This window comes from Homalodisca vitripennis, chromosome 2 (assembly GCF_021130785.1).
Source record: "Homalodisca vitripennis isolate AUS2020 chromosome 2, UT_GWSS_2.1, whole genome shotgun sequence".
NCBI classification, from domain to species: Eukaryota; Metazoa; Arthropoda; class Insecta; order Hemiptera; family Cicadellidae; genus Homalodisca; species Homalodisca vitripennis.
Genome location: NC_060208.1, coordinates 47,180,080 through 47,203,713, shown reverse-complemented (window position 1 = coordinate 47,203,713; position 23,634 = coordinate 47,180,080). Strand labels below are relative to the sequence as shown.

Genomic DNA, 23,634 nt, shown 5'->3' with positions numbered 1-23,634 from the left:
AACATATTTCATCCAAATCCGTCGGTAGGTTTTGTGTGATGTTTAGCCAACATCCAAAAATCAAGACATCTTCACAAAGTAAGAAGATACTGTACTAGTAAACAAGTTCTATATTTCTGTTTAAATCTCTTCAGAGAATTAAACAAAATATTATACATAGAGCTATAAAAACATAATAAACATAACATCAACACAGTAAATAAAAATAAAGAATTAACAAGATAATTGGTTAGAACTGTTAACATATGATTTTATTTTATAAATTATCTTTGTTTACTAGGTCATCTTAAATTCAATCTATTTGGAAAATTTCGTTTTGTGACGAGCTGATGGGGTTGTTCCATGGTTCTTAGATTATTTGTACTTAAATTTGGCAATATTTTTCTGATTTGTTTCACTTAATATGTTTATTAGAAATTTAAATTATGCACCTAGCCATGTGCCACTACAGGTTGCTCTGTTTTGTTTTATGTTTATATGCATACCTGTGATCTGTCATCCTTGTTATTAGAGAATTTCATTTTATAATATATAATATTTTAGAAAACAGCCTACCAATATACTCCCCTTGTATCCGATCTATGTAACACAGTAAGGCTCTCTTGTTACTATGTTAGCTAGTAACACAGCCTTGCCTTCTCAAGGACCTCAACCTCCTGAACACAAGCGCTTTATAGCAGGCATCGTCCCACATAACTAATGATACTGACATAAAAATATTAAGATTCATTAAAATGTGAAGGAATTTTTATGGTATTTCATGATAAAATATAATTTTATCAAGGCTGATATCATAATGAGCTTTTGAGTATACTTTATCTACACTAAGCATCCAATATCAGCCACTTATAAATTTAAATCATGTTGTAGTGGTTTTGGAAGGACTTGATCATATTATGTTGATCGGGCTTTCATTAAAAACTTTCAGATTATAGCCTACGTTCTAAATCTACTTGTTGATAAATTATATGTTGATTTAAAATTCTCTAACTATTTAAGTTGGCAATGTGTAAGTCCGAGGGGTTTTGGACTAAATATACTCGTATTTGGAAAATCACTTGAACAACTCGTATAGGTTTTACTTTCAGTTTGAGATAGCGTAAATATCCGTTTGTCTCTTTTTTTGGAGTTTATAATCCAACATTTAGATTATGTGTCAACTCAGAACGTTATATTAATTTGTTTATTATTCAACTTAACAAGCTCTTAAATAGGCTGAAAGTGACGTGTGAGTTATAAGTGGCATTGTTACCCGAGCTGAACTTGCATTCAAATATGTGAAATCAATACACTTAAGTGAAATCAAGCATTGTATCATTTTTTTCCTCAAGGCTATTTTGGAATATTGAGAGTTCTGGTTATGTTGTCAATAACATTATCATCATGTGACTAACTTGTAAGGTAAGTAACGTGTTGCAACAATGACAATGCTAGTTTATCTCGTGTTAGTTTAGCTGCAGCACAGAAAAATCTGTCTGACATTGATTAGGGACACCACATTGTCTTCAACAATGTGTCGTTGATTAATTTCCAACCCACGAAAGTAACAAAATATAGAATACCTAATAATTATTTAATCTGGACCTGTCTTAGAAGTGCAGTGTCAAGGTTAATTCCATTTATTCTTCGAGGACGATGATTTTGGACAGCGTGATCTGGATGTCTTAAAACGTAAAGTTCCTTTGATGAAATTTGAATCTACTTACCGGCCGCTTTGAGAGATCGCGATCTTTGAGGCAGCCATATGACCTTAAGTATGTAACTACCAGGACTGCAGGAGCTGCACAAGATCAGATAAGCCGAACATTCCACTTGTGTGGGTTAAATGAATTGAAAAGGATAAGTATTATCATTACCAATACAGCGTCCTATGTAGTATATCTTTTTCATCAATAATATTTCACTTCTTCCCTAGTATGTAATACTACCAAATTTAAAAATATATACATTTCCTTTAATTCTCTTCAAGAATGAATTCACCCATCACTCACACGATTTGCTAAGTTGCTCCTTTATTATTTGGTACAGATGGTGAAATAGAGGTGAGGTAAGAGCCAAAATCGTACACGCCAATCATTTAAAGCCTTATAATTTCGCTACATGTGTCACTATGACAACCAACTATGCCGTATATAACTGTGAATGTCTCTAATAACGATGAACGAGCACTTATCGTCGAAACGATCGTAACGGGCCTGCGCGGCTCGTTGGCCTGAGGCACTGTGAAAGTTAGGGCTGATACATGGCTCAGATACGCCCCCTGGTTTGTTCCTTCAGCGAAAAACTAAAGAGACAACTGCTATTTCCTAATCGTTAGTTTATAAAAACATTTTGATGTATGGCAGTTAGTCTTTTAACGAAACCCTCTACTTAAAATGAATTTAAATTGTAATCAGTATGATATACATAGTAAATTACAGAAAATATTATTTCATATAAAATAATATTATTTTATTTTAAATATATACACTTCCTTCTGTAAACTTGAACAGTACATTTTAAAATTGATAAAACTAGCAAAAGCTTAGTTAGATCTTCTTTTAGCAAAAGCTAAAACCATTTGAATAGCACTTTTCTATTGGCGCTTACATTGACTAAGACGAGTCAGGATATTGGTGAGCTACAGCTAATTACTTAGCATTTCCTTTAGCATTTGCTAGCGTTCCTGTACAGACTCACTCAGGCACGGAAATATATAGTGTGAGTTAAAAGTATGGATACACTCTGTTTAGTTTTCAATGGATAAAGATGGAGGGATGGAATTCGGGACACCTTTCTAGGAAATAGAAGTGCACATTTTAGTCACTGTCACATCTTTGCCCATTTACCCAAAATGGGATTTTGGAGTGGCGGCTCAAATTTTTAAATGTAAAGACCCTTTAAAGGATACCTTATTTAAAAGAACAGTGGAGACTAAAGTTGTGAAGTTGTGCTAAGTAAAGTAAGGTTAGCATTTCTAATGTATTAAATAATATCTAAATTGAATGTTGATATAACTTTTAATATTATTCATCGATCACCGATAATTTTGATATTAATGTAACAGTCAAATATTTGGAAATTTAATATGATTAATATTACAATTCTTGGCCTGTGAAGCAGGCAAGAGTTTATTTTAGTTATTATTAAATTATTTTCAAATTATTATATACAATCATTCCACATATATAGAGAAGATATACTCGTATGCACTTAGTTGGCACTTAACTAATTCACAAACAATTTGAGCGCAGTTGTGCCACTCGCATGGTTGAGTTTAATGGATCGCGTTGCAAAATTGTTTCCATTTAGTACTTTTACGATTTCCTCTCAATTTTTAAATCATTTGTCAAGTGTTGTTTTATACCTCGAGTGCCTTTTACATTCTTCTCGCCACTTACTACATCCCCGCTGGTCTGCCAAGGGGGGGGGGGTTTAACCTAGGAATGTCTGAAGTGGGAGGGAGGGAGGGAGGGATGACCTCGGGGTCAGATTGCCACACCAACAAAGGGTTATTTATTCCACCCTCACTCAGGCGGGCGAGTCACAACGACCACCTTCCCTTTCAAACACTTGTTTGGGTTGTTTATAGTCCATGGTTCTGCCGCCTTGTTATATTCTTCAACCTTTTTAAACCTATCCCAAAATAGTGAATTAATAGATTTGAATCCATTACGGAATAACTGAAAATCACTTTAAGAAAACTTTTCACTTGAGATGGGTTGTTTTATAAAAGACCCTAAAGTAATTTTCCTTTCCCGAACAGCGTGAAGTTCGTTTATTCGAAAATTGTATAATTTTTAAAAGAATTTCCTTTATAATTTTTTAGAAAGGCAAATATACGAGTCAGAAGTATACAATTCCATAAACTCATTTAAAATAAATATTTTGAAAACAGTAAAAAATTTGTTTATATTGATATCATCTTCGCTTCAAAATATCTATCGTCGTACATAATTCAACTTGTAATTAGCAGTGACAGGTTAGTACGACAAGTTTTACAAATTAAGTAAACTATTGATATTTTGACAAAAAGAAATATCCCAACTAACTGTTATTATCTTTGCAGTCCTTAATTTAATGATCAATTGAACTTCTTCCCTTCATAATGTTCATATGCAGCATCTTGTATAAATTCATCCCAAAGTTTTATTTTTATAATTAGTTGTAATAATTCCGTTCTCTTAACATTTAGCAATTGATGTATAACTGGCAATGAAGCTGGTAAAAATTATAAACAATTCCAATGAAAAAAAGATGTACTGATGCAAAGACGTTTGCATTAGGTGTTATGGACAGTTTTTATTCCCTTTTTAAGGTTCTCTGAAACTGGAAGGTTTTGCGCTATTGTGTTAATCATGAAATGTTACCTTGTCAAACATTAGGTTATAACTACTGTAAATCTCGTTTCCTAACGTTGTTCATCGTTACTGATCGTCTATGAATATAATACGTGATTGAACAGTAGACGTAACTGGCAAATGTAAAATACATTATTACGGAAATAGATGCATTTTGTCCATTTTGCAAGTTTGTCCTATTAATGCGGTAAACTTACATTAAATATTGTATATAAATATGTTTCGGCTACACTCATTTTCGCAAGTGAGAACATTATTCTTTTTGTTATTCAATCAGAAAACTAGCAAAATCTTTAAATTGAGTGTTTGATATGGATTGGTGATGTACGATAGATATAAACTAATGACCAATAACAGACAAATCATGGTCTGCAACTATACACAAATATGAAGCTTTCAGATAAATTGTTTGAAAATAGTTTAACAATATTTTATTATTGCGTACAGTAGCATCATTACCTTATACATCCTACCTTAAATCGTGTACACTGACGATTTAAACATATTGTTCTCTGAGAATGTGCAAGGCTCAATCAACTCTAATAACTCATAAGAAGTACCATAATATTTATGTAACTTCATAGAATTTTGAGTAACTTTACGTATCACTCAAAATTCTAGTTGAAGCCCGTTGTGGTTCCAACTGGATAGGATAGGATTGGCAGAATTATTTACTTTATTCTATCTTTTCCAAATATTGATAAAATGTGTGATAGTGATTAGAAAGTCACAGTTTTCACACCCTAACTCTCTCTCCACTGCGCCAGGCCAGTAATCTCGTGGGTTCAAATATTGATATTATCTAACATTCATTACATTAATCATTTTAAGCAAAAATTTTCAATTTTCAATCCACATTTTCGTAAGGAAGGATGAGTGCGTTAACGAAAATTATATTGCGGTTCTCTACGAGTTCTCAAGATTGGTTATGAAAACATGGTAAAAGCTAATATTCTTAAGCGTGTCCATAGGACTCATGGATTTAATTAGTTGTAGTCTACAAATAATTTCAAATGTGAAAAAAATTGTTAATGAAGGAATCACTAGTTTTCACGGACCGCCGAGTTTATACTGCAAAAGTTTGAAAACCGCATCTTAGCGAGAATTTAAGAGGTAAGACGAAATTGTGTACAAAGTCTCATGCGTATCCGCTTCGTAGTTCCTAATATTTCGTGAGGAATGAGTAAGTTATATTTCGCTTTTATGTATATAGACTAAAAGAAACTATCTACAATGTAGTTTAGTTTGGCACAGTTAGGCTGTTGTTCAGGTTTTTAATATTTCGATAGTATCAGTATTATACAGTTTACTTGGATAGACTTGTGTCGCAATCATACTAATTAATTATGGTTCTATGCTCAATACCAAAATTGTATAAATATTGTGAATGCTTATTTACAGTCGGGCCTCTTTACACTTAGCATTATTTTGCAACACTATTACCGAGTCCTGTAAAGAGATTAATAATAAATATTTTGTACAATTTTACTTCATTCCGAATATTCATTCAGATCTTTGAAAAACCTATATAACCAAAGGTAGAAGATTTTATTCTGCTTTGATCGTTTAGGAAAATATTCAAGATAGCCATCGGTACAGATGATCTATTTTTACGTATCGCGTCTCTGATTATACAATTTTAAACTATTTCCCTCTTAATAAATTTTATATTTTGTAATTCTTCTTACAAAACGAGTAGGTCTATCATAATGTTTTTAATGCTACAGGCAATCGACAAATATCTCCTTATTGTTTTTAATTAGTAAGACTAGTAGTAAGAAACGTTATCTTAAAAGGATGCTCTCGGATAGTTCAAGAAATGTATTATAGATTTTTCAAAGAGTAAATAGCATCAAGTATAGAAGATAGCAGTACTCTGAGTAATTAAAGCCATTACATATCAGTTAACGATCCATCCACTTCAACGGCCTCATCATGTTTTAATAGGAAACACAACCTCACTTTCTCGGCCGACCCACGACCCGCGGCAGCGGCAGTCGATCAGCTGGACCAGAAAAGAAACAGCTGATTGCAATACCGCACAACAATTAACAGCTGTTTGTGTTGTAAGAGATCGTGACTTGCCGCCCCGCGCCGCCAAACCACGTAACATAACCTAACAATCTAATGGCGTTCGCCGACTGACTGAACAGTGAGCGGACTACTTACTACCTATGAGGTGTCTGGACGAAGACATCGCCTTGCAGCAGCATGGAACAAAAACTGACAGCTCGTTCTCTGTGGGAACCGCTTCCAGTAATTGATCTGGAGTCATCGGGCATTTCTTTCATCGATCGGTCTGAGCATTTCGCATTAATTCCAGATTACGAAAAAGCGTGTTTGGAGACTTTCAAAAGAATACCCGAACTGCGGTGTCTGCTAAACACGTCCAGACGGTTTAATTTTTTAAAATATTTTTCAAGATTTGTTATTACTATTGTATTAAAGAATATTATTGTACTTCAAATCGCGTATTTGTTAATGACACCAAAGTGGTCTAAAACAGATATGTAGGATTACTAAGTATAAGTAATACAAGTAACTATAAGTAATAATGTATTTCATTATTACTATGCAGTCCATTTAAAAGCCTCATTCAAAGTTATAAAAAGTGTATTTTTGGTTTTTTGTAACACGTAAAATGGTGATTGAGAATACCCAGTAGTTGATTTTGTCGAATTCAACATTCAATTCAAGTTTTTCAGCTTATAAACTTTTAAACCGTGTTTATATCTATAAGTGTTAGGCTATGTAAAAATCTATATAATGGTAGAAAAAAGCAAAGTAAAAAAAGAACTATCACAATGTTTTAACAATATCTTTACGGTGTTTAATGATTCATTATTTGGAATGGCATAAGCCGTACCCCATAAACATTACAACTCTACTTTTAAGCTTTAATCAAACGTAGATCTCAAGGCTGATAAACTAATTCCCATTACACTGACGCTCGTTTCGGGTGTAATACTGACACATATTGAGTCACCGGCTGACAAGATTGGGAACAGACGTGGAAGCCTCACACTAAAACAAAAGTCTCAACAGATTGTCTATTTTAGTTTGATACTTAATAATTTATTCATATTTGGTTTGCTTCCGGGCGTAATATCTTGATTGATGAAATCGCTTGAAATAAAAGTACTGTATCGCTGTAGAGTATTTTAATCCGTACAAAATTTGGTCGGTGTCAAATGGTTTGTACAATATAATACGGCAGAATTACGCCAATCTACGTGTCGTGTAACATGTTTTGCTGAAGTTGCATCCGAAATTCAAGTCTTGTAGCTCATTTTATTCTTGAGATGTTCTACGGACAGACATACAGAACAGATGCCAGTTAATTTATAAAAACGCTCAGCCAAATCTCATGGAAGGACAAGCACCATCATCAAAACTCTTAGTTGCTTATGTAGGATGTCTATGAGAATACGCATGTCCATACATCAACTCGCTCTCAAGATATCTACGAACAGACATACAGAACAGATGCCAGTTAATTTATAAAAACGCTCAGCCAAATCTCATGGAAGGACAAGCACCATCATCAAACTCTTAGTTGCTTATGTAGATGTCTATGAGAATACGCATGTCCATACATCAACTCGCTCTCAAGATATCTACGAACAGACATACAGAACAGATGCCAGTTAATTTATAAAAACGCTCAGCCAAATCTCATGGAAGGACAAGCACCATCATCAAACTCTTAGTTGCTTATGTAGATGTCTATGAGAATACGCATGTCCATACATCAACTCGCTCTCAAGATATCTACGAACAGACATACAGAAACAGATGCCAGTTAATTTATAAAAACGCTCAGCCAAATCTCATGGAAGGACAAGCACCATCATCAAACTCTTAGTTGCTTATTTAGATGTCTATGAGAATACGCATGTCCATACATCAACTCGCTCTCAAGATATCTACGAACAGACATACAGAACAGATGCCAGTTAATTTATAAAAACGCTCAGCCAAATCTCATGGAAGGACAAGCACCATCATCAAACTCTTAGTTGCTTATGTAGATGTCTATGAGAATACGCATGTCCATACATCAACTCGCTCTCAAGATATCTACGAACAGAGAGACAGAGAACAATTTTGTTATTAATCTCCTTCAGTGATAATATTTGCTAACGCTCAACCACCATCCTCGGACTTTAACGAATAATAAAAAAAAGAATTAGCCGAATTGGTCCAGCCATTCCCAAGATCAGCGCTTAGCAACACATTTAGAGATTCATTTTTACTCATAAGATGGTTAAAAGTAATGTTATTGCTGTCCTGATAAACTATGTGATTTCTTAAGTCTCTTTCATACGACGCGAATTTTCGTAATGACGCAGATCACGTTTTAATGTTACTAGGCATTGGAGAGCATGCGAGCATCCACACGAACCTCTTCGCGACAGTGTACTGAAACACCGCATACTTTCAATAACAAGCGGTTTTCGCGTTGGGCCGAAAAATCTCCGAGGCGCAAGTTGTAACTGGAGTGTGCACACGGGAGGGAAATTATATACGCGGCTGGCAGTTGTCAGTGGTGTGGTGCGGTAATGTACAAAACGTTATTGCGCGATTCTTTAACAGTTGCCTATAATGAAATTAATTGACGTTTATGAATGAAATGTATATTAATTGACCACAATAAAAATGTGGTTATTGATATTATATTATTATAGCTCAGAATACACTTGGCCACAAAAACATTCACTAATAGAACTACATTAAACAATATTACAAAAATAACAATTTGCAACATTTATCATTTCCATATTTCGATACAAGTTATTGTATTTGTGATTCACGCTGTAAGCAATGTTATTGAAGTCCATGCATATAGTTTAACGAAAGCAGCCACAAAAATGTTGTCACATCTTCCATAAGTTCCTCAAATAGCGCACGAAACCATCTGTACTCAGACCGTCTCTCCAGAATTGGGTGAATCCAAAAGTTCCCATTTCATTTCCTCCTTTTTCTTCTAATCAAACACAGACAAGCAAGCTTTCTCTGTGTGTCGTCCATGACTATTGCAAGTTTATGAATTACAACCCTTCTCAACGCGAAGCCTGCAAAAATTCAAAAATTCGAGACTTGCTTCGTGAGAGGAACCAGCCACCGCATGATAAATCCAACGCGTGAATGTTATTGGGCGTTGATACTCTCAATGTGCAGATTTCGCGGTAAGTTTAAGTCCGACATCTTGGTGGGGGGAGGGGGATTTGAACTTTGTACGCAGAATAAGATGACTACCAGAGCTGCAGGGGTTATACAAGGTTAGATAAGGCATCATATGTGCCACGTAATGAATTTGAGAGTGATCAAACGATATCATTATTGAGGGTACAATAGAATATTCGTTGGCCAAACTGTTCTTTCAACGGTTGAAGAAATTACCCCTTTCCTTAGGGCGCTTCTAAATTTAGAAAATTTGCGCCTATAAGTTTTGGTTTAATACTTGATCGCTACTGGAAGGTACGAAACCTGACCTGAATGTCGCAACTTGACGTGTGCCAATTAAGCCGCTACTGCGTCTGCGCCTCCAATTACGGGTGACATTTGGAGTCGACTGCGCCGTCCGTCGTGCAGTGCCTGACTCTGCGCCTGATGAAGGGGAAAGGAACTGTCCCGAAACGTTCAGTTTTGTCCGAGAACGTTACCGGCATTGTTGGTAACCCTCGTTACTAAATGCCGAACGTGTACGACGTTAACAATCGATACAATCAGACCAATACCTTTGTTGTCCGCGTTCCACTTAAAACATCAGGTCTCTTAGTTAATTTGTTATTTACACATTAAACATACCGTCATCAAACATAGTAACAAAACTATATAGATCATACTACACATAACTAAACACATACGAGGGCTATTTAAAAAATAAGGAACGTTTCGAATTTTAAACATAGACCCATTGCAAGAAAAACATTTTATTGCATACATGTAAAAGAGTGACTAACATTAAAACCTTTTTTGCATTATCACCATACAAATTCCAGGCACTTATAGCGGTGGAAAAGCTATGGAAATTCCTGTGTTATAGAATTCTGCCACCTGTTATTTCAGCCACTCAGTGACCAGTATCTGAAGTTCCCCACCGTTTTTTTTTTCAGAACACTGTGTTGCTAGCCAGCTCTTCATTTAGGGAACAAGTGAAAATCACTTGGAGCAAGATCAGGCTGTAGGGGAGATGAGGAAAACTTCTCAGTTGAACGAGTTCAAGAGTACGGTTTGCCGTGTGAGGCTGCAAAAGTAAAATTTTGGCTGACAATTTTCCTCGGTGCTTGTTTTGAACAATTCTCCTAAGGTTTTGCATGTTTGGCAGTACCGCTCATAGTTTATTGTTTATATCTCGAATAAACCTTAAAGATGCTTAAGACTAACAAAAATCACGTTATGCTGCTCTCGTATATAAAATAACAAGTAACGCATTTCACACACAACACTGGACGTGTTGAAAAAAATGACTTGTGTCTACTGTTTAAAAAAAACAATTTTTCAAACAATCAAGTAAAATTAAAAAAGAACTATATCGGCATACGTAAAACAATTAGTTTATGAAGATAATATAAGGCTATGACACTAATATAGCGTGTACGATATCAGTTATTACGTGTCTATAATGAGTTTATCTCCTCTCCATCTTCCGCATACTGGAACGTCTGAGAGTTCCTGGAGTCTGGAGTTCACATCCGTCCTGAAGGGATATAACGAGACCGAAAAAGTGGAGTACCTTGGCAATACTACTTAGTATTTGCCCTTATTACTTAGTATTCAAAGTGTAGACTACTCTCGGCAACACGATGACTTTTTGGTTGTTTTCGCGTTCCATCGTTTCGACATAAGAGACGCTTGAGTCACAAAACTGCACCGTTTGGTTTACGTTTCAGAAATCCAATATAATACAGATGAATATGTGTTCTCCCTAAGGTGCACAATTAAGAATTACTCGTAAAAGAAAAAACAGGTGTGCTGTTATTGGAAGCAAAACAATTGAGAGATAAGAAAGCAGAAGCATGGCTTATCGATTCCGCGAAATCAGATTCGGCTTTAGCCTACACCTTTTTAGAAACAAGATAAATGATAAAAGCCAGTTTCAGTTGTATCCAAATCTCTAATATAGACCACGAGATTTAAAACGTGGTCACATCACATTGTTGAATGTCGTATCATTTATAGAAGCCAGAACGTGCACAACATACCATCAACGACAGTTTCAATGTGGACAGTGATAAAGAATGTGTTCTCATGTTTCTATTACTACAGAGAAGAAAGATAGGCCTTAACAGAGTACAATTATGTTGAGCCTTATGGCAAAAACGACTCAAGACAGGAATGTTTTACACGCACTGCAATGATTTGAGATAGGGTAAAATTAAATGTGTTCAGTATTTTCATATCAGTACTACGCTATTTGATGAATTTTTCACCTTGTTAAAAACTATCTTGTAAAGAGTGACAGTACAATAGTCGTGCCATCTCACTTCAAGAAGTTGCATTGACACTTACGTGCGAATGGTTTTCATTCAGTCGCAAAGGCACCCCTTAGTTTATACGCCCTTGGATAAACCGTAGCCGCCGTCCTACGGCATAATCAAAGGTGCAATGAAATGAACAGGTCACTAAAATTCCATATTTATTATTTATTAATTCTGATTTGTCTCTTCTGCAGGACATTTATGTTTAATACTACTTATAGTTTGTTGGAAAACATTTTTCGTGTGTAGACTATTGTATTATTTGTACAAAATTAATATAGTGGCGGATTTTACTTTCTAGATCCATAGGACATATCTGATTTGACCACACTGTAGATCTAAAAAAAGGAACACGTTACACGTGATAACAGCATTTGAAAAAATAACATATCAGCATTTGCTATCAACCACGCATTACGATGTTTATAGTATAGAGGTTGTCTAATGGTGATCGACTAGTTATCCGACCAACCTTCGGGTTTCATTGGTGGTGGGATGAGAGGGTACTTAATGTTTGTAAAAACTTGGCATAATACAAATTGAACAACATTTAACTAGAGATAGGTAATAATTTTGTTCGTTTAAATTATAAATATTCATCATGACAAATCACTCTCAGGGTTACTCGTATTTATTCTTATCATTTTACTAATGAAAATATTTATATAACATACTTTTAGTTTTAATTAAAGAAAACACAATGGTTATTGGCATTACACATTCCTTGCCGAAAAACATTATTAAACGTACCTTAGATGCTGAAAATTGTTTTTGTGGATAAACTTACCATTAAGGCGGGACCGAAAGGTCCCGATCGCCTCTCGGGAAAGTTCGGCGCGGGACCCATGGGTCCCATCGGCAATCAATGGGAATCTATAAACAATTAATAAATTGCAAGGTTCATTTAGAGTTGAACATTTCATTTCATGTAAAACGTGTAGCTTAAAGCAAAACTATTACTTATTTCCTGTTTTACATTTAGAACATTATCGTACATTTCAGTTGGACTCATTTCAACATATCCTGCCACAGAAGACAGACGACTTCTGTTCATATAATCATGAAGAGGACGATTTTACTAAAGTACTATTTATAGTAACAAGATTTTTACGTTAGTTGTCATTATTTTTAAAGTAGCACCAGATATTAAAACCAGCCAAATTATCTTAATAAAGTTACTATAAAATAAGTTTATATATAACAACCCCTTTCTATTCAGTTATGTGGAACTGATGTCCTTCTTCTTCTTTTGATGGTTTCATTGAAGTCAAAAAGCATCACAAAAATAAAAAATATTGGATTGTTTGATGTGATGCAATATGCTATTCATTCAGCTAAAGAATATTTCTAGTGTCAGTAAGTATTGTAAATAAAATAAAAAGTAAATACATTTTCCCATCTTGCAAGTTCTTTTACTTTGTCGCTGTTCTCTGTGACATTCCAATTCCGGTTATGGGGTTACTTAGGTTTCCGTAATAAAATCACCGGATAAGTTCGACCACGTATTTTGCTTGCAATTTGCGTCGTCTACGGTATCACAAATAAGAATCAAAAGATAAACGGCGCGGCGTCTGAATAGTTTTGCAAACTCCAGTCACAGAGTAATAAGGTATATACCTTATTACTCTGTGCTCCAGTGCTACTAAGGCAAGGTCATAGCCGGACGGAAAGAGCGACGCAACCAACAAGGGCGCCGGACGCTGCTGTCGGCGGCAAAGTGTGTGTCTACACTAGCGACGCGACATCACGTGACGTAGACTCACTCAGCTGTAGTGGATGGCGCTCTGTCGCGTCGCTGGTGAGCGCTACCAAATACAAACCTGTATGTATCTTGAATCGTTTCCAGCGCGACCGACACTCGCTCTTGCTGCTCAGCTAGGATACTCAAATTACTTACAATGTGTTTTTATCTGTCAGTCGCGTCGACTGCGTCGCTCTCGTATTCCAGCTAGCCGCCTAGCCGTCTTGAAAGTTTCGCTGTTTTTGGGCAACGCAGGAGTCGGTGCGGCGGCCTCTACAAGTGTACATCACTTACACGCGGCCAGTAGTTGATCTATGAAGGATGAATTTAGTTTGGTGGTGTAGTGTGCCACGCGATTTCATTAAAATATGAGTAACTTTAACAAAGAATGGCTTTTATTTTCTTTACTCAAGTCTCAGTAGGAAGAGAAACAACAGAAACAGCTGTTGATTCATCAAACAATTAATTAATGAAAAAATAGACTAATGGAATTTTCATAATTTTTTCCCTGATTTTTTTTAAAGATCACTACAAATTTTCAGTTTGGGTGTCTCCTGACAAGTACTTCGAGCATTTGAATTCATCAGACCTATGATAGAGAAATTACACACGCCCTGTGGACGGTCGGTATCTTCTGAGTAACGATTGTACTGTCTTAGGAAATAATGCACAATAATTGTTTTGTCATAGACGTATTATGAATTCTCAGAGAAATATCTACACTTTACACTCCGAATTCTCTTCAGAAGCCACCGAAATTTTTACATGTCACTTTCAGAATTAGTTAAATTTACGTGTATTTGCACACGGTAATAGTAAGTATAAGCTAATAAAAATATTTTTAAATACCGTATTGTAAAAGTTCATAATATTTTATCAGTGATGCGCTGAAAGGCAGAAATGCATTTGTTTGCTCGATTAAAACGCATCAGGTTGCATGCGAAATCCACACAAAAGATATTGATCGGTCTAGATATAAAACAATTTTTGGTTGATGATGCATGTGAAATAAATGTTTGTTGTTTGATACCAAGATAAGATTCGATTTTGGAGATACTTATCTGTTTGTATTAAGTAAAATCTATAGGTTGCTTTTTGAAATTTCACTACATTTAAAACACTATCGAAATGTGTACTGTAAAGGGCCTACAAACTACATTTCTTCTTACAAAAAAGTTATTGTTACTTTTATATTTGGTAGGCATTTGTATATCTTTTTTGCCGATGCTAGTAGATGTCGCCCAATTTCATAATTATGGCATGACGAGAAAATATACCTTTTCCTGGATTCTTGTTCCACTTTTCAAGTTTTATAGCATTTATGATCCATGAAATGATGCGAACAAAATCGTATCGAACAATAGAAGATCCTAGATTAATTTTTTACATGTATTCTAATTATGTAGGTTGATACGTGTGTGATACTTAATTGCTTACACTAATTAAGTAAAACCTGACTGTCGATTTGAAAGATCATTATTTATATGCTTTAGCTAACGAGCACTCACTCATTCATTACATAATTTCTGTTTTCTACTTTCCGACTTTCCTAAGAATTCAAAATAAAATATGGGTTTCATCTAAACTTTAGCACGCATTATAAAAAGTAAATTAAGGATATTAAAACAATAGTTTTTGAGTAGGCTTTTAATAAGTTATAAAAAATTAGATTACTCTTGTCCAATTTATAAAATATTTTTTATTGCTAAAAGTAGCCCACTTCGATTGCAAGTAAGTAAGCTATTGTAGACATTAGATATTCCCGCATAAATGTCCTGAAAAACAAAATATTATTCGGAAATATGGATAGTGCCAAACTGGCATGGCATTATAACTGACTGTATCGAATCTAGATTGATTATCTAGCCCAAAACCGTAAAAGAACCCCTCAAAACTCAAAACCCCGACGTTGATAGATACAGTTATCCCTCGGTGGTCAATTTCTAGAAGAATACAGTCGAGCAGAGATGCGAGGGACGGGCCGCGCTGAAAGGGCCTTAATGCACAATAAATCCAGATCGAATTTTGATAAAGGCTTTTAGTCGACGCCCACCTGCATCGTAGAGGCGGTATTGTACAGTGCTAGTCTGCGAGGGATAGAGGGGTTCCCTTCTCTTCCCCCTCCCACCCACTTGTTGTGTTCTCCCCTCCCCCGCTCTGTTGACTGTCGGCCCAGCGCGGGCCTCAGATGTAGTTTAGTCAGTGTCGTTTCGAACAACGAAGAGGTGAGGTCTGTGCTTGTCTTCCTGTGATTGTTTTAATGTTTTTCTTATTTACTGTGCAATTTTAATTATTTCTACTAACTATAAAAACTGTATAATATTCCGTGTAGGTTAGGCGGGAGTTTTTCAATTGTGAAAAAATGGCGACAAAAAAGTGACGATACTTCCGACCGATTTCGAATCCTCGCGATTTTCCCAAAAGTGCCCTTGGATTACCATGTGTTCAGTGGTGGTGACGTGACGGATGCGATGACGTACAGGAGGCCGAGAGGAAGGCTAAGACCGGGACGGACTACTCCTTCCGTCTGCGCCGTTTTGGCGGTTTTCGTCTGGACTTTTACATTTTTCGGTGCCTCTCTGGCAACAGTGATGGGAGAGGAGTGCGACTGGAGTGGAAGGTAAGAAGAGATTAATGTTATCTCAATGTTTTTATATTTAGCATAAACACTTCTGTTGATAACACTAACGTTTAATAGTTACAGTTTCGTGGAATTGTATTATGTTACTTATCTACGATAAGTAGCGTATAAAGCCTTAATAATTCAGCTTAACTAATTTTTAAATGCTGGGGAATAAAAAACCTCAGAAAGTGACAGTTTAGCCGTAGGCGCCTTCGTTTATTTTATTCGTATAAACCAAACAATTCCCGCGCAATTCATGCTCGAAAGTCGATAATCATTGTTCATTAAATACCAATTAATCTTTAATGCTATTGTGTGGTAGCCTGGCATAGAATAATTTATTTTTGGAGAAAACTCTATATAATCGTGAATATAAAGAGTACTAGAGTACTACATTTTTGAAGAAGTAGGTACAAGAACTTCCACGTTCGTTTATTACAGAATGAACAAATCTACAGTATCTAAATTCAAAAAGAATTAAAAAATGTCCTGATATACCTGAGGTTTTATTAAAGGCTACTTCCTGTCAATCGAAATATTTGAAGTCCTTCCTTCCTTCACTTCCGGGCCTAACAGAGAGAATGCTAGGCTATATGTTGGGTGCGTACGTGGAAATGATAAATTCCCTTCCTGCAGGTAGAGTTGTTGTCCAGAGCGAGAGAGGTTTTTGCACCTTGCGTTTTCCAATAGCCCTGCCATATCGCAAGGTAGACTTTACAGTGGCAATAAACCCTCGACCTTTCGGCAGGCTCTAATAAACTTATAAAGCCATAAATATGCCATCGGCTATACTCAGGTGCGATATAGGGACCCTTCCAACCTGCTTTCCCCTGGTAAAATTCAAGTTTTCAATTGTTCACACTTTGAGTGTATTGACATAAAAATCTTTAGAATTATATTCCATTCAATTAAGTTTGTATTTTGCGTATGGAAACAAACTTTGTACAGTACAAAACTATAATTACGTTTGTCTTATGATTTTCAGTACATGACATCTATCCGAACTAGAGACTAAGTTAATCAAAGTTAAATTAATCTTATTTATTTTTATTTTATCACGTTTCTAAGCAATACCAAGGCTTGAATACCGAAACCGATGGGATGTAAAACATTACATTCTGTTAATATCGAAAGATTCAATTTTGTGAACGCTCCTTTTGAATACGTTACTCATGAATAAGGAGGTTAAATGTTATTAATTTATTGTAATATTGAATTTAATTAAAGACATTGTAGTTCTTAACAACAATATGTCCTTTACAACTGAATTCAACTCCGCATAGGATTGTCCGAGTTCTTCCACAGAATCACATTCAAGAGATGTCAGTTTGGGTTTAAACTGGCGGAATCCGTGAACAAGAGAACACCAGTTCATTGATGGACACCACGGCGTAATGCACCTGCCTTTACACACAAAAAGGACTTTTTGAAACTATTGTATTGCGGGCGGACAGATGGTGTGTTGTGGCCCTTAGTATGGTCAATAGCCCCAGAATCTGAGTGGAGGCTTACTACGGTCGCTAAGCGACAGACTGAGAGAGAGACAGGGAAAGGTAGGAGAATGTCCGCAATATCCTCCAACAAGAGGCTATTGAACCAAAACGGTCCTTTTTGAAAGTCCTAATTGATTTTATTTTCGGAAGCGCTGCCATGTCTAGAAATACATCTGCAGTGGTTGTAGCCATTAAAGAGTAACGGATTTAAAGTGAAACCTTGCGGTATTCAACAGTGATACTTATGAAGATATATTTACAGACTGTAACAAGGGCTGTGCTATTAATTTATTTTCATCGAACCAGTCATCCTCCTTACGTATAACAAAATTTCGTTGCCGAATACTTACGCTAAAACTAAGACTATAACGCCTATTATTTATATTTTTTTCAGTAATCTTTCAGAAAAACTTTCTCTTTCAAAAATTAATACAATAATGTATTACTTAATCCTCTTCATTTGAGGGCAAGAAAATAGGAGACATTTAAGCACGTTTCGAATAGACTTCGAGTTGAGCCGTTGAACTCCAGCAAGAAACAGGAAGTGCATTAAAGCATTTGAAATGCGGGTAGGGTTACGAATGGAGATGAAAAACGCACGAACCAAAAAAAGTAATGTGGTTACTAACATGTGTTGAATGAATTGAGCCATGTGCGAGACAGATACAACAGACAAACATTGAACTTAACTCAATTATAGTCACTATTAACTGAGTCCTTGAGATCAATATATTATTTTTTAATAAATTTATTCAGCCTTTTAAATGTATGCTATGACACGTTATCCCATTTTTTAAAATTGTTAATTAGATGGTGACATTTCTGAATCCAAGCAAATTGAAGCCTAAAATAGGTTAAATAGCGTATTATATATTCTTATATATAGGCTACTTACGTAGTTGGTACTTGGTGCTTTTCCAATCGGTTAAATTAGTTGACAATAAGCACATCAATTGTTCATATCAATAACTGAACTATCAAGTTTCAATCTAAGTATAATTTTGCCAGAGTTTATTTTGTCGTTTTAAAGGCATTCAACCAGTTAATTAATAAAACTGTAATGATTAGTTGTGCGTATTTTACAATGGAACTAAAGCCTATTGTTTCTTCAAAGTAAAAATTAATTAGTTCATCAAATTAATTTAGCAAAAGATTTGTCAGATTATTTTGTTTTGAAGTTATGGCTAACTTTATACGAACACAGATGAGGCTAGTTTTATAAAAATCATACGTAATTAGGTTCAATTGAGATTCAAAATGTTTTAAAATTGTAAAGCCGTGATTTATGATGAACAGCTCGAATGATTCCGCTGAAATTCGGACGTCTAAACCAAAACATCCATATTTAATTAGTTGGTGTGACACATTTCTACTTCAGCAAATTTATTTTGGAAAATTTTCTTGCAAAATGTGTTTGGAATGTAAATTCGGAATTGTTTCTTTATTTTGAAAGAGGAACAACGGTCATTATTTTAGACAGTTTTGTGTAATTGTTGAATAAAAACTTTCGTAAAACCAGTAGGAAAATTCGACTCAGTTGTCTTTTATCTAAATTAGAGTTCAAATAATTTCTTTGTAAATTTATTTAGCCAGTGCCAAAGTCCACGATAGCACTCTCTAAAGTAAATAAAAAGCAACGTGAGTGCTCTGGTATCTTTTGTCACCAACGTCATAGAAAACAAACAGGTTTTGTGACGTAACATTCCTAAACCCATTCGACATTTATAAATGTACACTGTATTAAAATCTTCGTTATATAAAGCTGTGATGGATTGCAGAACTCTACCTTTTCAATAAAAGAAATATATCCGTTATGTAATACTTTTTTCATCATAACCCCGTAAAAAATTCAAATTCTCCGCGTGAAATGAATATTGTAAGTCTTTGATGATTTCTAATTGAACCGTGGAAGATGTTATATTAATTAATAGCCTAAATCAGAGAGAATAGGGCAGTTGTTTCGCCAGTTTATTTTACATTTTGATCCAACCCGATGTTTAAATTGGGTCTGTAATTGTCCATGATATGGCGCATTGTTAATGCAAACTCCTTGCTTTGTGTAACTTCCGAACTACATAGGTGCCTGTATAGTGTACAATTTGGAGTTTTATGGCTTGATGCCAGGGTTTTCATAAGGCACTTGAAGCCCCTAATAATTTTAAACATTTCATGTAGTCTCAACATAATGTCCACGTTACCCTTAGGAGATCAAGTGATGGGATTTGGGATTTGGTAATGGAAACGTGATTTAGTATTCCTTGATCACTCGGTTAAAATTAGGCATTGTACTGTTTATTAATGAAATCTTCCTACTAATAATCCATTTCTGAATATCCCTGTGGTGGTTACCACTAAACTACTTCTCCCGGGATTAAAATATCACCAATAAACCATTATTAACATCGAGTGTACAATAAAGTGGAACAACCGATATATCGGTTTTCTAAAATATTCCTTAGCTCCCAGGGTCCGGTAGGTTGTCAATGTGCGTTAACCGCGTGACTGTTTTAACCGTGCAGTGCGTGCCGACCAAACCGGGCAGGAGGAGAGGTGCACGGATAATGTGACTTGTCACCGGTAACACGAGAAGGGCTGCTCAGTTTAAGAGATTTCGGGTCCAGGAAGCCTCTGAACTCCAACTCGCCCTGCAAGTCTAGCTATTTGAGATGGTTCAAAAACCTCCTCGTAGATTTAATGAGGGGTCGAACTTTTTATGGGGAACTGCTCACATCTGTATAAAAACATGAAATTCCTCTTTTTGTTGAGTACTGTAAGTTGTTTTTAGAAATAGTTTTTTACAGGTAAGACGTAAAGTGTCACGATTTTGGCACGTTTTTTCTTAAGACACAATAATTTTTCGTTTATGTACTGGTATGTATATCGCATTTCATTTATTGCTAATCTTTTAAAAACAATTGTCTAGTTCATGACGTTAGGATTTGAATACTTGCTGAAATCAAGAGTTAATCTTCTAACCAAGAAAAGAGACGAACAATCGATAGTCATTTGAAGTTCATTAGAATATAGAAAAAAGATTATTGGAATAGCAGCGGGCTCAGAATGGAACCCTGAGGTAGCCCACGTTCTGCAGCACTACCGTCTAATTACTGGGCACCTCTTGCTGTTCGAGTGACGGGCTCTCCTCGGCTCGATAGCGGACCTGACGTCTGACCGCCCCTCTAGAGTGCTCTGGTGGTAAAGTGCTATCGTGCCAACTTCCATCTAGGAGAGAACACTCAAGGTCTTTCTCGTTGTATTATAGCTTGATCAAACAAATATTTAAACAGTGTATCGTATAGTCTAAAATAACGGAAATCACACCTTATTTTCCTCGTAGAACCACGTTGGCATTCGGTATAACTATTTACATTACGAGCCCGATTTACATTGCACAGTATATAAGATATATATATATATATATATATATATACTTGAAATCCATCATTCAAAGTACCAGTACTGATTGAATAACAATGAGGAATATGGTATTCCAAATTTCAAATTTGCATTTCATCTCGGCCCCTTCACCCGCGTTCGGTCGATTATACTGGCACCTTGAGTGATTAACAACGTGCTTACGGGAGAATATGTGCCGCTGGCTTCAAATGCGCTGGGAGAACAGCGTATGCGCAGTCGGCAATAATGAGCCAACTGAATTATCCCTCCATTAAACCTGATTGCTGTCAGCACCCGTTTTACATAAGTATAGTTCCCCACTATAATACGAAAATAGATCTAGGTCTCGAAACGTCGATTAAGATATTTCAATAATCTATCATTCTATTCTAATGTTCCCACGAACATTACGATTGATTTACAAGACACGTATGAATGTTTGTTGTTGACTAATAACTAAGATTATATTTCATTCATTGTCTATTTTTGTCCAAAATCAAGAGACGTAGCTTTAAATTTTCATTTTCATTCATTTTTATACACAAAACGTACGGGATATTTCACTGTTTGTCCCCAAATTGCAATATGTTTACTCATTCCTGACATTGTAATATATAATGGAATACTCGTATTAGCCATATAAATGGAAATTTTGGAATCGTCAATTAATATCAAAATGCGAATGAGTAATAATAAGACTACACAGAGCATTCAAGTTAATTTTCACTTAATTTAACTTAGTACAAAATGAGAAAATACAACGTTGCGTCTAAAGTGAACGTCGTAAAATATTCATTAAAAGTTCTGTCTACTTCAGATTTACGATTTTTTCCAAACAAATCCATCGCGTTAGAACCAATTTAAACTAGGAAAATGTAATTGCAGAAGTATAATAGGACAGCTCCGCATTGAACCCTTTGTTTGCCGTGGTGCATCTACTGATTAGTAATTGTAGGAGATCATTTGCTCAGTTCTGCTCTATATGGTGAGTTGAGCAAGACGCGTGCAGCTGCCAAGTGGCCATGTAGCAATGATGACGTCACCGTACAAGAGGTCAGTTTCTGAGCTGTGTCAGCAGTCGATTGTCACAACTTGTTTTGTTTGTTGTTCTATGACCAACCATTTCCTGTTTTGGACAACTATTTCTGGTCAGTCCATTCTCTGTTGATCAGTATCCAAGTATACAATAAGAATATCACCATTTTCATCAGACAACAAGCTGATCTGTACACATGATTCATGCCAACTTATTAACGATTCCAAACTTTTTACTGGGTCTCGACGTACAAATATACCAATTAAAGACAAACATAACACCTTTTCTGAGGCCCGTCACGCACTGAATTACACTGCTTCTGGACATCTTTTGTTCTCACAAATAAAGTCACTTTTCGTCGATTTCAACAAATTATGAGAATGGTCTCTTCAATCCAAAGATTGGTCCAGATTCTTATTTTTTCAATCCAAGAACATCTAGACTATTCTAAAATAGTAGCAAACTCTGAGGTTGGGAAATTGTATGGACAATCAACCTTTAACATAAAAACAAATGTAGCCTTAGTTTCAAAATCTTAAATCCTATTCAAATACTTGTTTAAAAAAACTTCGAAATTGCTAAACCCGATTCACAAATTTCAATCTACTCCATCTATCGAAGTAGAATTACAATAGATTCCGATTACTTACAAAGAATATAAGGTAATTAAGGAGAGTGAGAAGATTGCTAAAAAAACAATAGTGAATTCCACGAAAAGATGCGAACGTTGCCGAAGATACGCAGTCGTACAGAGTATATATGTCGGAGCGTCTACGAAGACTCCCGAACTATTCCGAAGTTCACGACTGCGCAGAGCCGACCAGGAATGTCTAATCTCATGTGATTGCCGCTTACTGACCTGAGCGCCGTATGTCATTATGGAGAATTGTAATCCCACCTGAAGCCGAGTCGGTCTCTAAAAGCCACTTACCAAAGGCGTCTTCGTCCTACCGAGTGACTAATTTTACTAAAAAAATGCAATTCTAATCTCCTTTTTACGTTGCTTACGGACATTCCAAGATTAAGGTGTGGAAATAATAAATAGTAAAAAATACTTTGTTAGTGACATGAAAACTAGCAAGTCAAAAGTAAATGTATCAAATTTTTTATATACCAATTCTTTGTAATTTATCCATCTACATGTGCCTATTTCAGGGATCTGTTTATTTTCAAATTAAGTAATTTTTAATAAAGATAAAGTAAGTAATTCCCATCACAGAATGGTCGTAAAATGAATGAAAAGAACGAGAATCAATGGTTTTGTAGAAATTACATTCTAACTTGAGATTTTAATGTAGACTATGTCTACTGTTAATATCCTGAAGACCAGATTTTCATCGTCTTACGACCACTTCTGTCAGCAGATTGTGGTGGTGTCACTTGGTTGTGTTCTTAATCAGTTGGGCATCGTATTTCGTGTTCACAAATAGGTTCTATAAGGGAAGTCATTGATTTGGAGGCATGAAATTATCATCAAAGCTTTCGTTGCTGGGCAAAGTTAGTTGTATCAGAAAGAAGTGT

The 23,634-nt window shown here is 35.6% G+C and overlaps 1 protein-coding gene across 1 annotated transcript in view; it reads left to right on the top strand.

Moving 5' to 3' along the window:
* Positions 1-15,745: 15,745 nt before the first annotated feature.
* Positions 15,746-23,634, top strand: part of LOC124353895 (meteorin-like protein) — a 34,778-nt gene continuing 26,889 nt past the window's right edge. Inside the window, exon 1 of the mRNA XM_046803945.1 lies at positions 15,746-16,185. Within this exon, the coding sequence (XP_046659901.1) occupies positions 16,037-16,185 (149 nt within the window). The 5' untranslated portion in view covers positions 15,746-16,036. The remainder of the gene's footprint in view (positions 16,186-23,634) is intronic.